At 51.3% G+C, this 16,914-nt stretch overlaps 1 protein-coding gene across 45 annotated transcripts in view; it reads right to left on the reverse strand.

Annotated features, from left to right (window-relative positions):
- Positions 1 to 16,914, reverse strand: part of PPFIBP2 (PPFIA binding protein 2) — a 153,290-nt gene that overhangs the window by 79,310 nt on the left and 57,066 nt on the right. For 10 of the 45 annotated variants that reach the window (XM_084974858.1, XM_084974853.1, XM_084974852.1 and 7 more), the window contains exons 1-2: positions 12,212 to 12,332; positions 11,760 to 11,837 (exon numbers count right to left, since the gene is read on the reverse strand). The exons of 24 other annotated variants lie outside the window; for them this stretch is intronic. In XM_084974858.1, coding sequence (XP_084830984.1) covers positions 11,760 to 11,807 — 48 coding nt within the window. In that variant the 5' untranslated portion in view covers positions 11,808 to 11,837; positions 12,212 to 12,332. Of the gene's footprint in view, positions 1 to 11,759; positions 12,333 to 13,022; positions 13,223 to 16,914 lie in introns of those variants that run through there. 11 more of the 45 variants (XM_084974864.1, XM_084974859.1, XM_084974854.1 and 8 more) reach the window with 5 other exon arrangements.

A 16,914-nucleotide genomic window follows, 5' to 3' on the forward strand; every position in this document is an offset into this window, starting at 1 on the left:
GGCAGTGCCAACACCAGTGTCCTTTGTGAGCACACACAGGCAACACCACAGACGCACCACCCAAAGCTCCTCCTGGAATTGGGAGTGGCTCCTTTCCCAGTAGAAATGCTCCAGTCCCACGTACCTCACACTGCCTCTCAGAAACTGATCTGGGGGCTTCTGCTCCAACAATTAGGGAACAGACCATGTCCCTGACATGGCAGTGACAACTAAGGAGCAAAGAGGGGGCCCTGCCCAACATCCGATGCAGGCTCTGGTCACACCACCAGTATCAGCCCCAATCAAGGGGACAACAGCCAGCATAACCAAGTGAAGAGGGGGCAAGCATCCATACTAAAAACAGCTTTCACACCAAAAATATTAAACCCACACAGACTAAACAGGGAGGCTCCCACATAAAAAACAGCCCTCCAAGACCACAGCAGACACCTGTTTTCCCTACACACAGAGTGAGAGAAATCAGGAAAATGAAGAAGCTGAGGAACCACCCGCAATTAAAACATCAAGAGAATTCCCCTTAAAGAACAAACAATGAAACAAACCCCTTCAGTCTAAAAAACACCAAGTTCAAAAAGGAGATAATGAAAACACTGAAGGAATTAAGAAGGGGCCATTAACAGAACTGCAGATTACTGTAAAAAAGGAACTAGAAACTAGAGAGAAGAACCAAGAAAAATAAGAAAACTCATTTGTTGAGTCAAAAGCTGAGCTAAAGGCAATGAGTATCAGAATTAATAATGCAGCACAAAATAGACAGAATAATGGAAATCACTCGATCAAAACAGCAGACAGAAAGCCAAATTGAAAAAAAAAAAAAAAAAAAAGAAAGCAATGTAAGAGACCTATAGGATAGTATAAAGCATGCCAATCTATAGGATGCCAATCTATGCATAACAGGGATCTCAGAGGGAGAAGAGAAAGGGGATTGAAAATATATTTGAAGAAATTATGGTTGAAAACTTCCCAAACCTACAGAAGGGGAAAGATAGCCAGGTACAGGAAGCACAGAACGTCCCAAACCTGAAAAACCTAAACAGACCTACACCAAAACATTAAAATCAAAATGGCAAAAGTTAAAGAGAGGATTCTAAAAGCAGCAAGAGAAAAACAAAGAGAGTTAATTCCAAGGGGACCCCCCATAAGGTTATTGATTTCTCTAAGGAAAAAAGTTGCAGGCAAGTGGCAAGATATATTCAAAGTCCTAAAAGGGAAAAAATCTGCCATCTAGGATATTCTATCTGGCAAGATTATTATTTAGAATAGGAGAGAGAATTTCTCAGACAAGCAAAAACTGAAAGAATACCAGATTACTCAACCTATCCTAGAGGAAATACTGAAAGGTCTTCTCTAAATAAAAAAGCAGAATCTATAGAGAAGAGAAAATTACATTTGGAAAGTAAATCACTTAATTAAGCCAGTGCACTGATTAAAAACAAATTTTTAAAAAATTCTGTGCAAGCAAAGATAACCACATGAACAGCAAAAGGATGAACAGGAAGATGGAAAAGAAGACATCAATCGTAAAATATGAGGGAGAAGAGTAGGAAATGTACATTTTTTCCCATAGTGTGTTTGACCCTATATGACTACTAATCTAAAGCAAGTAGATATAGGAAGAGGTTGACATACTTGTAAAAGAGGGTGACCAAAAATCAAAAACATATGACAGATTCACAAACACCAAAAATAAGAGAAAACAGCGTAATACAAAATTATCAGAGCTCCTCAGTGGCAAAATGGGATTGGCAGCATCTTGGGAGCGCTGGGACACAGGTTCGATCCCTGGCCCAGCACAGTGGGTTAAGCATTCATTGTTGCAGCAGCTGTGGCTTAGTTCAAGGCTTGGCTCAGGAGCTGGCCCACGAGCTCCATATGCCTTGGGGCAGCCAAAGTGGGGGAAAAAAAGGAAAAACAAAATTATCAAACCACAAAAGGAAAAAGGATAGAGAAGAAATACAAAAGTCACTGGAAAAACAAAATTTTAAATGGCAGTAAGTAAATACATATCAATAATTACCTTAAATGTAAATGGACTTAATTAAATGCTCCAATCAAAAGAAAGAGTGGCAGATTGGATAAAAAAAAACAAAACAAGAGCCCACAAGAAACCCATGCTGACTGCAAGAAACCTACTTTAGGGCAAAGGACATACAGAGATTGAAAATAAGGTGATAGAAAAAGCAACCAAAAAAAAAAAAAAAAAGAGAAAGAGAGATATCATACAAATAGAAATAAGAAAGAGAGGATTACAATATTCATATCAGAAATAGACTTTAGGAATTCCCATCATGGCTCAGCAGAAACAAATCAGACTAGTATCCATGAGGACGCGGGTTTGAATCCTGGCCATACTCAAGTGGGTTGAGGATCTGGCATGGTCATAAGCTGTGGTGTAGGTCACAGACCTAGCTTGGATGTGGTGTTGCTGGGGCTTAGGCTAGTGGCTACAGCTCCGATTCGACCCCTAGCCTGGGAATGTCCATATGCCACAGGTGCAGTCCTAAAAAGCAAAAAAAAGAAAAAGAAAAAAATAGACTTTAAGGAATTGGCTCAGCTGTAACAAACCTGAGTAGTTTCCTTGAGGACACAGGTTTGATCCCTGGCCTTAATCGGTGTGTTAAGGATCCAGCGTTGCTGTGAACTGTGGTGTAGGCCTGCAGCTATAGCTCCAATTTGACTCCTAGCCTGGGAACTTCCATATGCCACAGACATGGACCTAAAAAAACAAAACAAACAAAAAAGAACTAGACTTTAAAACAAAGGCCATAAAGAAAAGAAGGACACTGCATATTGACAAAAAGATCAATACAAGAAAAGGATATCACACTTGTCAACATATATGCACCCAATATAGGAGCATCCAAATGCATAAAGCAAATACTGACAAAGGGAGAAACTGACAGGAGTATAACGGCAGTAGGAGACTTTAATACCCCACTGACATCAATGGACAGATCTTTGAGACAGAAAATCAGCAAAGCAGCAGAAACCCTAAATGATACAATAGAACCTTTAGACATAATATTTTTCAAGATTTTACACTCCAAAAAAGCAGACCACCCATTCTTATCAAGTGCACATGGAATAGTCTCTGGATTGACCACCTACTAGGGTATAAAATGAGCTTCAACAAATTCAAGAGTATAAAAATTACATCAAGCACCTTTTCTGACCACAATAGCATGAAACTAGAAATCACAGAAAAAGAAACAAGAAAAAAAAAAAAAAAAAAAGATTACATGGAGACAAAACAACATGATACTAAAAAACCAATGAGATCAAAGAAGAAATTTTAAAATGCCTGAGACAAATGACCATGAAAATATAATCATACAAAATCTATGGGATTCAGCAAAAGCAGTTCTTAGAGGGAAGTTCATAGCTATACAGGCCTACTTCCAGAAACAAACAAAATAAAACAACCTAACACACCACCAAAAGAATTAAAAAAGAACAAACAAATCCTAAAAGCAGCAGAAGGAAGGAAATAAAGATCAGAGGGAAAATAGAGATTTAAAAAACAATAGAAAAAAAAAAAAATCAGTAAGTCCAAGAGCTGATTCTTTGAAAGGGTAAACAAAATTGACAAACCTCTGGCCAGGCTCACCAAGAAGAAAAGAGAGAGAGGACCCAAATAAAATAGTAAGTGAAGGAGGAGAAATCACAACTGACAACTGCAGAAATATAAAAACCACAGGAGCATACTACGAACATTTATACGCCAACAAACTCAACATCCTAGAAAAAATGGACGAGCTTCTTAAACATATAGCCCACCAAAACTGAATCAAGGAGAAAAGGACAACTTAAATAGATCACTAGACATGAAATAGAATCTGGAATTGAAAAAAATCTCTCTACCAACAAAAGTCCAGGACCATGGCTTCCTGGGCAAATTCTACCAAAACATACAAAGGAGAATTTATACTGATCTTTTCTCAAACTCTTCCAAAAGATTAAAGAGGAAGGAACACTCCCAAAGACATTCCTATGAGCCACCGTCACCCTGATACCAAAACCAAAGACACTACTGGAGAAAAAAAAAAAATTTTACAGGCCATTATCTGATCAAATATAGATGCAAAAACTCTCAAAATATTAGCAAACCAAATCCAGCATTGCATCAAAAAGATCATATACCACAACCAAATCACAAGGATGGTTCAACATATGCAAATCACTGTTATTGGGCACAACAAAAAAGATAAAATCACATGTAGATGCAGGAAATACATTAGATAAAATTCAACATCCACTTATGATAAAAACAGATATCTGAATCAATGAGACAGACTAGAGAGCCCAGAAATAAACCCACATACCTATGGTCAATTCATCTTCAGCAACGGAGGAAAGACAGACTCTTCAGCTAGTGGTATTGGCAAAGCTGAACAGCCACATAGAAATCAATGAAGTTAGAACACATCCTGGAACCACGCACAAAAATAAACTCAAAAATAAAGACTTAAATATAAGACTTGACACCACAACTCCTAGAAGAAAACTCAGGCAAAACATTCTCTGATAGTAATTGTACTAATGTTTTCTTAGGTCAGTCTTCCAAGGAAATAGAAATAAAAGCAAAAATGAACAAATGAGACCCAATCAAACTTAGAACCTTTTACACAGCAAAGGAAACCATAAACAAAAAGACAGCCCACAGAATATGGGAGAAAACATTTGCAAACGATGGGCCAACGAGGAAGGGCTTCATCTCCAAAATATACAAACAACTCATGCATAATAAGGACAACGCAATGAAAAATTGGGCAGAAGACTTAAACTGACGTTTCTCCAAAGACACAGAGATGGCCAGTAGGCACAGGAAAACATGTTCTCTGTCAATAAATATTAGAAAAATGCAAATCGCAACTACAATAACATACCGCCTCACACCAGTCAGAATGGCCAATATTTAAAAATCTACAAATCACAAATGCTAGAGAGGATGTGGAGAAAAGGGAACCGTCCACACTGTTGGTGGGAATGTAAGTTGGTGCAGCCACTATGGAAAATGACGTGGAGGTCCCTCAAAGAACTAAAAATTCAGTTGCCCTATGATCCATTCCTGGCATATATGCAGACAAAACTGTAATTTGAAAAGATACACACACACCCATATTCATAACAGCACTATTCAAAATAGCCAAGGCATGGAAACAACTTAAATATCCATCAACAAATGAATAAACAACGATGTGGCATATCCATACACACACACACACACACACACACACACACACACACACACACACACACACACACAATGGAATATTATTCAGCCATAAAAAAGAATGAAATAACATCCTTTGCAGCAACATGAGTGGACCTACAGATTCTCATACTAAGTCAGAAAGAAAAAGACAAATATATAGTATCGCTTATATGCAGAATCCAAAATACACCACCAAGGAACTTATCTAGGCAACAGGCTCATACACACAGATAACAGACTTGCGGTTGCCAGGGGGAGGGAAGGATTGGGAGTTTGGGATGAGCACCTACAAACTACAATATATAGAGATGGATAAACAACAAGGACTTACTCTGTCTACAGCACAGGGAACTGTGTTCAACATCCTTGATAAACCGTAATGGAAAAGAGTATGAAAATGAATACACATATGTGTACGAGAATCACTTTGCTATACCGTAGAACACAATATCGTAAATCAACTATACTTCAATCACAAAAAATTTTTAAAGAATATTATAGAAGGATCTTGAAAGCTTTCTTAGGGACTAAGCCAGTGGAAAGAGAGTTTGGGGTGACCAGGAAAGAAGAGAGATAGTGCGGGTTTAGCCTGCCTTTTTCTTTCTTTTTTTTTTTTTTTTGTCTTTTTGCCTTTTCTAGGGCTGCTCCAGTGGCATATGGAGGTTCCCAGGCTAGGGGTAGAATCGGAGCTGTAGCCACTGGCCTACACCACAGCCACAGCAACGTGGGATCCGAGCCGAGTCTGCAACCTACACCACAGCTCACGGCAACACCGGATCCTTCATCCACTGAGCGAGGCCAGGGATCGAACCCGTAAACCTCATGGTTCCTAGTCGGATTCGTTAACCACTGAGCCATGACGGGAACTCCAGGGTTTAGCCTGCTCTTGATCTGAAGATTCCTGTTGGGAAAGGAAGCCAGGATCTAAGGCAGCACAGAGAGACAAGTACCTGGTCAGAGACAGTCTTGATTTGTTTTCTCCAAGAATTAAGGAAAAACATTTTCTGCCAGGACAAGGGACAAGTAGGCAGGCAGAGTAAAGAAACGACCAGAGCAAGAGAACACAGTACAGGATTAGGTGAAGAGGACAGGATACGGAATAGCCTTGGCCCGCAGAAGGCACTCCTGACCCATGAAGCCAAAGGAAGTTGGCAAACGCTGGCTGTGAACTCTTACACTTGTGGTGAAGTGGAGGAAAGACGGGAGGTTCACCTACGTGTGGCCATTGTTTTCAGTGAAGTGGGTGGGGACCATAAGGTCGGGGACAGGTGCAAAGTGTGACAGAGCGGAGTGACACAGAGGACGGGAAGAGAAGTGCCGGGATGGGACAAGGGCCCTCCCCCACCCCAGGTGCTGCTGCCAGCTCCCAGGACTCCCGAGGGCTGGGGAGCTCTGGAGTACCCGCAAGCTATTCAGCAAGTGACCCTGCTATGATACTGCTTGGTTAAACCCTGCTGGGGAAGAGGCACGCGGGCCTCTTCAAACTGCTGGCGGATCAGAGTCACAGGTGCAAGAGGTCAGAGAAGGCAGAATTCTAGCTCCTAAATGACCCTGGGAGTGTGATGAGGGGTATGCTGGGTGCTCTGGCTGAAAAACGGATGGGTCCTCAGGGACCTGGGACACCGAGTACCTCTGAGTAACCAGACCCGCTGGCATCCTCTTCCTGGTCTTAAAAACCCTCTCCGCCCAGAATTGAGGTTGGGCACGCGGTTCTGGAGTGAACAGCAGCCGCCTGGAGTGGCTGAGGTCCTGCTGCCACAACACCTAGGAAGTGTTTTCTGAGCACTTCACATGTACTGATTCATCCAGATTTTACGGTCAGGGAAACGGAGTCCCAGGGAGGTTGAGTCAATTGTCCAACGTCTGACCCATGAAGGGGTCGAATCAGAGCTGTAACCATTGGCCTACACCAGCGCCACAGCAACGTGGGATCCAAGCCGAGTCTGCAACCTACACCACAGCTCATGGCAACGCCATGAAACCCAAGGAGTTGGCTGCTGGACTCGTGCCCGCAGCCCAGCCAGGAGGAGGGGCTTTCGCAGAAGCAGCTGCCCACGCCCACCCTCACTGCAGGCTGACTCCAGGGCGAGGCGAGCTCAGGAGCTGGGACACCGTTTTAGCTCCTCCGGCCCGAGAGGCCAGGCCACCAGGTGGACCCCCTGAGCACCTGAGCATGGCCTCACGTCGGCAGGTTGAGCTCACTGCCCATCCTATGCAGAAGCCAAGCCAGCCGCATGGCCGAGCCGTGGTGATTCCGGTTTTGGCTTTTCGGAGGGCAGGCTGTGCCTTTGGTTTGGAATTTGGCCTCAACCCTGAGCGCGCCAGAAGCCAGCGGCAACGTGAAGATGTGCACCATGCTGGGATTTCTGTTCCTGAGAAAATCGAGTCCTGCTCGGAGGGCAGTGGGTGGACCCCACAGCCCCTGCTTGGAGCTATTTTAAGAGGCTCTTTTATGACTGTGTGCGTTGGAGCCACTGATCTCAGAGCAGGACAGGTGTGGGCTGTTTGTGAGTCAGGAACCAAACAGCTGAGGGGCAGAGGCTGTGGCAGGAGACTCCCAGGGCTCTGTTTGTTGGGGCAGGAGCTGGAGGACCAGCTCTGGGCAGCCTTCTCTTCCGCAGCCACAGCCAAACTGCCCAGAGCCAGCGGCCACTGGGGCCTCTGGCTACTCACAGTGGCCGAGGTCCAAGCTGCCCCTTGTAGGTCTTTGGTTTGCAGCCTTGACCTGGAATGGGGAAGGGGCCTGTGCCGAAGGAGCCATGGCCTAAGCAGCACTCCTAGGAGAGAGCCAACCTGGTTTCGCCTGTGCTGCTTTCCGTGGCCCCTTCCTGGTAACGGCCAATGGCAGTTAACTGAATACCCTCGGCGTGCCTGCTGCTCTGCTAAGCATTTTTACGTTATCTCCCCTGATGCTCATAAATCCTGTAAGGGGCAGGTCCGCTTCCCTACTTTACAGATGAAGAACAGGACTGGAGGTTATCAACCTGGGGTCACATAGCTAGTAAGTACAGCAAAGCCAAGAGCCCAACCAAGGCTTTACTTCAAACGGCGTGTTTTGTGGGTTTTTTGCCACATTGGCAGCATATGCAAGTTTCCAGGCCAGGGATCGATCCCGCGCCACAGCGACCCAAGACACTGCAGTGACGATGCCAGATGCTTAACCCCCTGCGCCACAAGGGAAACGCCAAACTGCATGTTAACGACAACAGTACGGCCGTGTCCCATCCCCCGAGGGCCATGAACCGCGTCTTCTCTGAGCAAGTGCTTTCCCCTCCTCCTCCTCTGCGCCTTCTGAGCCATAGGCGTCGCCCCCTCCACCCCAGATCCAGAGAGGTCTCCCTCCGAGGCTTTGTCCTCCTGGACTGGTCCAAGGGCAAGGACTCCTGGCCTCCTAGCAGGTCACACCTCATCCAGACACCTCTTCTGCTGGAACCACCCCCTCTGCCCGGGGACAAGAGAGACACGGTGTGTTTCCACCCTCAGACACGCGGGCTAAGGGAAACGTGCTCCCGGCCATCCTACACGTAAGGACGCAGGTGAGAAGGGTGGGTGAGCCGACACCTGGGGAGTATGAGGCCTGGGGCGGACGGCCACTCCCTCCACTACGGGGATGAGGTCAGCAAAGGACTGGTGGAAAAGGGGGGCCCTGATGGAGTCAGATGACCAGGTGGGAACTAGGAGGAGGACACGGGGGTGGAAGCTCAGAACAGGCAGGGCAGCTCCTTGGCAGCTCATCAGAAGAGATATAAGTGATGAAATTAACAAGGTAAGTTGAGGTGGGGTTAAAATTGTCTTAAAGGAGTTCCTGTCATGGCACAGCAGAAATGATTCTGAGTAGGAACCATGAGGTTGCAGGTTTGATCCCTGGCCTCATTCAGTGGGTTAAGGATCCGGCGCTGCTGTGAACTGTGGTGTAGGTCGCAGACCCGGCTCGGATTTGGTGTTGCTGTGGTGTAGGCTGGCAGCTGTGGCTCCGATTAGACCCCTAGGCTGGGAACCTCCATACGCCATGGGTGTGGCCCTAAAAAAAAAAAAAAAAAAAAAAAAAAAAATCATCTTAAAGGCCAAGCAGGCAGAGAAGCCTGGGCTTTCTCTTTCAGACGAAGAACAAGTCCCAGGCCTTAAAAAGGATTTTTTTTTTTTTAAGGGGGATTCTAAGAACTGGCAGTAGTATTTCAAGCAGAGAACAGGAAAGATGCTGGTTATACTGCCTATGATGTATCGAATACTGTATGCCTTTATTTTTCTTTCTTTTTAGGGCCGAACCTGTGGCATACGGAAGTTCCCAGGCCAGGGTCGAATCAGAGCTGCAGCTGCTGGCTTACACCACAGCCACAGGAATGCGGGATCCAAGCCACATCTGCCACAACTCACAGCAACACCGGATCCTTAACCCACTGAGTGAGGCCGGGGATCGAACCCGCATCCTCACCGATACTACTTGGGTTCTTAACCTGCTGAGCCACAACAGGAACTCTTTTTTTTTAATGCTCCCTAAAATTCTAAAAGTAGAAGAAGAATGTTTTGCTGGAGTCATCTTTGAGTCTGGTGGGATCTGCGGTTTCCATGCTTAGAGCTGCCCTCAGCAGACTCCCAACCGTCCACAAGGGACAGAGCTCACAGCCGGGGTCTCAGGCCAATTGCAACGCATGCAGAATTCGTTCCTCCGCAGGGCTGGATCTGTGGAGCATCTGTCCCAGCGGCTGGGTATGCCCCCTAGGACCCCAGGCACACAGTTTACAAAGCTCCGCCCGCGCTGGGTATGCCCCCTAGGACCCCGGGCACACTGTTACAAAGCTCTGCCCGGACGCGGGAGAATAGAGACCAAGGGGCGGGAAGCGCCGTTCTCACCCATTTCCTCCAGCACCTCTTCAACAAGGCTTTTCTGGTCCCTAAGACAGTGGATGTGGACCCTGGCCCAAATGTCTGGTTACCTCGGCTCTCTGAGAGCGGCTGTGGCCCCATCTCAAAGCTGAGCAGGGGCTGAGCAGACAGGATTTCTGCTGGATTCTAAATCCACAATTTTCTACACATTTGGCCGAAGAAATGAGGAAAGAGAACTGGACTGGGAGCCGGAGAACAGGGTCAGGCTCAGGCCGCACCGCCAGCCGCCAGCACACTAACAGCCACGAGGCACCGAGCCATGCTCTCGTGCGCTTTTCAAACGAGGGGTTTGTACGCATTGATCCCGCCAAGCCCTCAGCCTCTCTAATTCGCTCCACTTGCCTCACTTCTCGCAGCACAGCTTGCTGTGCACCCCATCGCAATGGAGTCATTTTCTTAAAACACAAATTAGATGCTCCAACGTATCTCACGCCACTTCCCTGTTCTGAGTCTCCCATTATACAAACCGCATTGCCCACAGCCCTCGCGGCCGCCGTCCCTGTCCTGTGTGGTCTGGCGCCCGCCCGCCTTTCCCTCCATCCCTGAGCTCAGACCCGACTCAGTCCTGCTTCTCCTTCAGGTTTCAGGGAAGTGGTACTTCCTCAAAGAGGGCTCCCTGACGGCTCTTCTCAACAGCCATAGCCCTGGATGAGGGCCAGTGACAGGGGCTCGGCCTGGCTGCCCTCATCCACTTGTAAGTTTCAGGTTTATTTCCTGGGTGGCTTAACCAGGGCTCCCAGGCATCAGCTCCAGATTCACAAGAGCAGAGACCCGTTCTACTTTTTGCTCACCCTGGACAACCAGTACCCGGAACTCGATAAACATTTGCTGACTGAGAGCTGCAGAGGGTGTACACAAGAGCCAGCAGTCCTGGGGGTAGGGCGAGGGGGGGGAACCTTTCAAGGCAAACGCTTCCTGTCCCTCCTGTTCTCCTACAGCTACAATGTCAGATCTCTTATCTGTCGGCTGCTTTTGCTGGTTCCTGCCTCTGAAACACTCAGCCCAGCATGAAAATGCATCACACTGGGCCCCCGTCTTTGCCAGTTCAACAATGGTGACAACGAGGAAGGAGCTGGGCTCCTGAGTGGGCAGAGGCTGGTCCATCCCCCGTAGTCATCCACCAGCACCCCACACACCCGCCCTCATCCTCCAGAGAGACCGCAGGAACAACATGCGGCCAAACAAAGCCCTGGCCTCTGCAAAGTGCCCAGAAGAGGCCTCCCGGAGCCTCCCCCAGAAATGCCTAGGCTCCCTGGGCTGACAGCAGGCTAATGCCCACACGGGATAACATCAGAGCAGAGAAGCCAGAAACGGCCGGACCCAGGGCATCTGAAAGGCAGCGGCTCGCTCTCGGCATCCTCAGGCCAATGCACCTTTCTTTCCGGTCAGTGTTTGGAGCCTTCAACTGTTCAAGTGCCAGAGTTAAAATAACCAACTTTCCTCACTTCATTCTCGCCCTTCTGCACAGAGGCTCATTCAGCAGAATGTCAGAGGAGAAACAAAGCCGGCCGACTGTTTTCTCCCTGGTGTCTATAATTAGATTCTCATGGAGCACTTGGCCAGGACAGGGCTGCCGGACAAACACCTCCCCCGACACCCCCCCAAGCGTCTCTCCCCCCGCGCATCTCCACGGAGACCCAGACAAAGCCGCCGCACTTACCCTCTTGAGCCACGCGAAATGCTTGTACACGTCAATGTCCCCATCCATGCTGACCACCCATGTCAGCAGCTAGCGGCCCTGCTTGGAAAAAGCCCTTTTTCTGGCCCGAGACCAACCCCTCTTCTCGTCCCTGCCTCCGCCCCCCGCCCCCACCCCTCGGGGACGCCAAGCTGGGTGCCTGTTTCCCCAACTCCCCTGGCCTGTGTCCTTCAGCCTTTTCCCGAAACAGTTTCAGAGACCCAGCGGCTCAGACCAGACCGTGCGGCTCCTGCACCCGCCCCCGCCGCCCCCAGCGGCACCAGCTCGGGACGCTGAGCCTGCAAGAGCGGGGGACCTAGCGCAGGGCGGGGGAAGGACAGACTTGGACGGGGCTTGTAAACACACACACACACACACACACACACACACGCGCGCGCGCACGCACACGGGAAGGTTCTCCTCGGTGATACTACCAGAGCCTGCCAGAGGGAGACAGTCCTGGAGAGAAGTCCGCGTCTGGCTTCCCCCTCCCGGCGGGGCTGGAACTCATTACGGCGAGACCCCGGTTTCCTGTCTCTGCTCCGCTCCGCGTTTACCCACAGGCTCCCAGCTGCTCTCAGTTTATTCGGGACTGGGGAGAGGACTAAAAATAGGTGCTGCTCTTGGAAGAGCTGCCGGTTCCCACACACAGCCTGACCCCCGCCGGCAGCCCACACCCGCCCCTTCTCCAGGCCGCCGCGGCTGTGCCCCGACGGGAGCCTGTTGTTTCCAAAAAAGAGCAGACTCGGAACCAGCTCGGGTCTGGGTTCCCGGCCCTTGCTGGCTGTTTGCCGTCCAGGGCGCGGGGGGGACCGTCCACTGCTGAGCCCCGGGGACCTCAACGGCCAGCCACCACCACGGGGCCCCCTGGGGGTGCATTCTGCACAGGGACACGCACAGGGGCAGACTGGGTACCACTTCTGTCAAGTCCCAGGCCCACCCCGCTGGCGGGCCCCACTCCCAACCAACCACTTCACAAGCCAGGTGAGGTCACCTGCCTTGGGTCCTTGAGCTCCGGTGGGAGCCTGGGAGCTGTGTCCTCCACCCACCACGGGTCACAGGCTGGCTTTCCCAGTGGCCTCTCCAGCGCACCCCACATGCTGCCCCCAGTTCCTCACACCCCCACCTTCTGAGAGCCCCCCTGAAACCAGCCTTTCTCCCTGGCCCAGCCCTCAACGCGAGGCCCTCCGCTCGGCGCGATTATGAAAGCGTCTCTGATGTGGGTGCACTGGGAACCCCGCTTACAGGCAAGCGCCCTGAGCTCCGCTGCCCTCAATGACTTGCAGAGGCACATCTTGTGACTGCGTGTGTGGGCCTTCCCAGCGCCCTTGGGGGTCACCAGAGGGTTCCTGCAACTCCCAGCCCAAGGAGAGGCTCTGTGGGGTGTCGCCTGCCTGCCCCTGAGCATCTGCTTCAGCTGTGGCCCAGATGCAGGGCCCGGGGACAAAGCAGAGACGCACGGTCCTTGGCGGGCTGGCCCGGCCGACAGAGACCACAGAGGCGGCAGGAGGGCTCTGGCCAGCAGCTGGCACGAGGGAGGAGTAAATTCCTGGAGACACACCCAGCTCAGAGGCCAGAAAGGAAACAGGCCCTGCTGCCCGTGCCCTGAGCTCTAGAGCCTTCTTCTGGCCTCTGGCCCAGTTCCAGAGCAAAGCCCGGGCCCCACCCACCGACGTCCCGCCCAGAACTGGGAAAGGATGCGTGGGTGAGGAAGACCGCCGAGGCTGCCGGCTGCCTAGGCCTTTGACTGTTTTCTGAATAAAAACCTGAGAAAGTCAAATGAAAACCATGTGGCCGAGATCCATCTGCCCAGCATCCGAGGCAACTGGGGGCAGCTTCCTGCCCTGGGCAAGCGGGGGCTTCTCACGGGGTGTGGATGAAGGCGTTTCCACGCCTCCGTGGAGGAAGAGGCAGGAGAGCCGACTTGGAGGCTGGACAGGGAGAGGCGGGCACACCCTGGCTGGGGCTCGGCGGCCTTCGGTGGGTTCTAGTGTGAGAGGAGCAAAGAGGGGCCCAGACAGCGACAGGGCCACCTCTGCCTGTGAGGAGCTGGCCCCCCAGCCCCCGCGCCCTCCCCACACCTCCACCTGCCCTGTGGTACCAAACCTCAGCCGCTGACACACCTGACCGCCTGGCCACACTGCAGGACTGCGTATCCGAGCCCGATTCACTCCTCTAGTCTCTGCATCTGAACGATTCTTGGCACACAGTGGGTACGTCAGCATTCTTGGAAGGAATGAGGCTCAGTCGGACTAGCAAGATAAGCCTAAAATTCTTCTCAGAGGAAATGAGTTTCCCTGGGTGAAAATGCTGGACTCAGGAAAAGACAAGGCCAACTTCATCTATCAGCTCAACTCCTGTGTCATGAACCGGGCAAGGGGGAGGGAGAGGAGGGAATCCAACTTGCAGTTAAATTCTTGACATATTTTTATGGTCTCCTTAAGTAGCAATTCTTACCTCAGCCTTTTTCTTGAAACCCCAAAGTAAATGTCATATTGAAACTCAACTCAAAATTCCACAAGGAGTTCCCGTCGTGGCGCAGCGGAAACGAATCCAACTAGGAACCACGAGGTTGCAGATTCAATCCCTGGCCTCGCTCAGTGGGTGAAGGATCCGGCGCTGCTGTGAGCGGTGGTGCAGGTCACAAACGAGGCTCGGATCTGATGTTGCTGTGGCTGTGGTGCAGACTGACAGCTGTAGCTCCGATTGGACCCCTAGCCTGGGAACCTCAGGCGCGACCCTTAAAAAAAAAAAAAAAATCCGCAAAATAGCCCCCCAAAGGCCTAGGAGCAAACCCACGCTGCACCCCCTCACTCAGAAGCCATCCCAGCCCAGGGGCTCCTCACAGAGGCGGGAGGGCCTTCGGGGGATCGGACGGGCCCCTATGTTCACAGAATGTATACAAAGCTCCAGGGGTAGCCATAAATCATTTCTCTGAAATGGTTTTCATCAGATTATCAAAATGATCCACGACTCCCACAAGACAGCAAAAGTCTGGGTTTTATCCGGTCTGAGCGGTTACTTGGATAGGCTTAGGCTGCCCCTGTTCGGGCCGATGGGGTGGTCCTGCTTCTCTTGTGCTGCCCCTGTGGGGTCATCTCAGGGACGCCCTGGCTCCATCACTCAGGGGAGAGAGGCTTTCAGGAACCACACAGGGGACGCCAACAGGAGTCCTTACAGTGACCCCACAGCCCCTGGGGGACTCCCCAAAGCCACTCCCTTCAGCCAGACTCAACTCATTACCGTCTGGAACACCAGGCAGCCAGCTAAGGCCAAAGGGCAGGCAACTGAGCATCTGGGGAGTAAAAACACAGCCAAGAGTGGCCAGGTTAGCTCAGGGGGACTCCTACGGCCTGCCCTGCTCCTCATGCCAGGGTCCAGGAGGGCCCCCGGAGAGTGATGTATCTGGCTGGACTCCCACCTATGCGTGGGAATGGCTGGGGGTGGGGTTCCCAGATGTGCACCTCCTGCCGGCTGCACCGAATCCAGCGACTGCAGGCTGAGGCCTAGGCAGCTAGCTGGGCTCAGGACGCCGTTTGAGAGGTTAGACACACAGGAACTCCTCCGAGAGCTGGGCACTGAGCCTGTGCCTGCGAGGGGATTCCTCCCCGCCGCCAGGGCGCCTGGAAGCGCAGCAGGCCACTGGCAGCGCTCGCAGTGGGCGGGGTCCCCAGCTCAGACCCCCAGTCCTGCTAACCCGGCAACATGGCCCACTGTGTCCCCTGGGCCTGAAGCAGGAAATTCAGGGGAAGGATTTATTTGCTCTTTCACCAGTGTTTGCACTTTCTTGGTCATTTATAAACACTGGTTTTCAGGAACTGAAATTGTCCCAAGTCAGGTCTGAAAGGGGTCAGATCTCTAAAATTTAGTCAGATACGGGCGGGGGGGATAAAATCCAGGAAGATTAAAACTGCCAAGTTTTCAGTCTGGGGTGCTGTGCCAGGTCAAAACGGATTCAAGGTGCCCCAGAGGGCAGGAGACGTCCAGGGCAGAGCCTGGCAGCCGCAGGGCCAGGAAATGGAGAGCCAGCCAAAGCACTGGGACCCGGGGAGCTGGGAGAGGTCCCTCCGCCTTCGACAGCGGAAGGTGGGGTCTCCGCTCCCCGCCCCGCCCCCAGCCCTCTCCCCCCCACCAACAGCGCCTGCCCTCTGTCCACACAGGTTCCAAGGAAAATGGGAAAGACTGCTCTCTGCCAGCAGCCGACTCGGGTGCACGGCCCAGCAGCTGCACCGACGGGGGCAGCTTAGGTCACCTTTTCTAACCGGGGGCGGGGGCGGGGGCGGCGGTGGGGAGCTCTCTCTCTCCTGTGAAGCCCCGACCCTCTCTTCCCTGGGCTTTAGACGGTGCGGCGTTTGTCCCTGACTGCCACCCAGTGGCTCCTTCCAGTACTGCACAGAGACAGACCCTGCCCCAGGGCAGCGGTCCTGAGCCCTCGTTTGGGTTCACACCTGCTGGGGGTGGGGGGGGGGGAGCCACTGGAAATTGGCTCACATAGGTTCTCCTTTTCTTCTTGAAAACCGATCCCCAAATGGCCTGTCTCTTAAGATCCTCGGGGAAAGGTTTTCCTATACAACTCCTGCCTGTAACTTTCCCAAAGGAACGTGTTTGAGGCGCACACACCTTGTCAGCGAATGGAGACCCAGAGGCGGGTCGCAGGCCCGGGAAACTCAAGGTCACCACTTCTAACTCATAAAACAGCCTCTTCCCCACCCTTCCCTTCAATACGGTGAACAGACCTGCTTCTCTGGCCCAAAGGAAAGGCTGCAGGCTGGGTCTGGCGGGAAGCAGGGCTCTGCTGGAGGCACTGGGGCTGAAGAGCAGCCCTCTGTGACAAGGCGGCTGAGCTGATGAGGGGGGTGGCCGTGTGCCCTCCAGGCCTGCTCTCCGTCTCTGGAGAGACGTCAAGAAGGTGGCTGCGGGCACCTGAGCTGAGGGACAGTCTGACACAGGGGAGCCCACAGCCTAGAGGGGGCCTCGCTTCCCTAGACCAGCCAGGCTGTCCGTCCCCTTTCACCGTTCCAGGGATCAAGGCCTTGGCCCTGACAGGGCAGCTGCCCCTCAAGAGGCTCCCCCACGTGTCTCCACCCAGACCGGGAAAGGCAAAGGCTGGTGCCCACCAGGGCCTGCTCTACAGCCC

Source organism: Sus scrofa, chromosome 9, assembly GCF_054392235.1.
Source record: "Sus scrofa isolate SSC_HxYL_T2T_F1_AM1 chromosome 9, Sscrofa_HxYL_maternal_Yorkshire_Landrace_v2.0, whole genome shotgun sequence".
NCBI lineage: Eukaryota > Metazoa > Chordata > Mammalia > Artiodactyla > Suidae > Sus > Sus scrofa.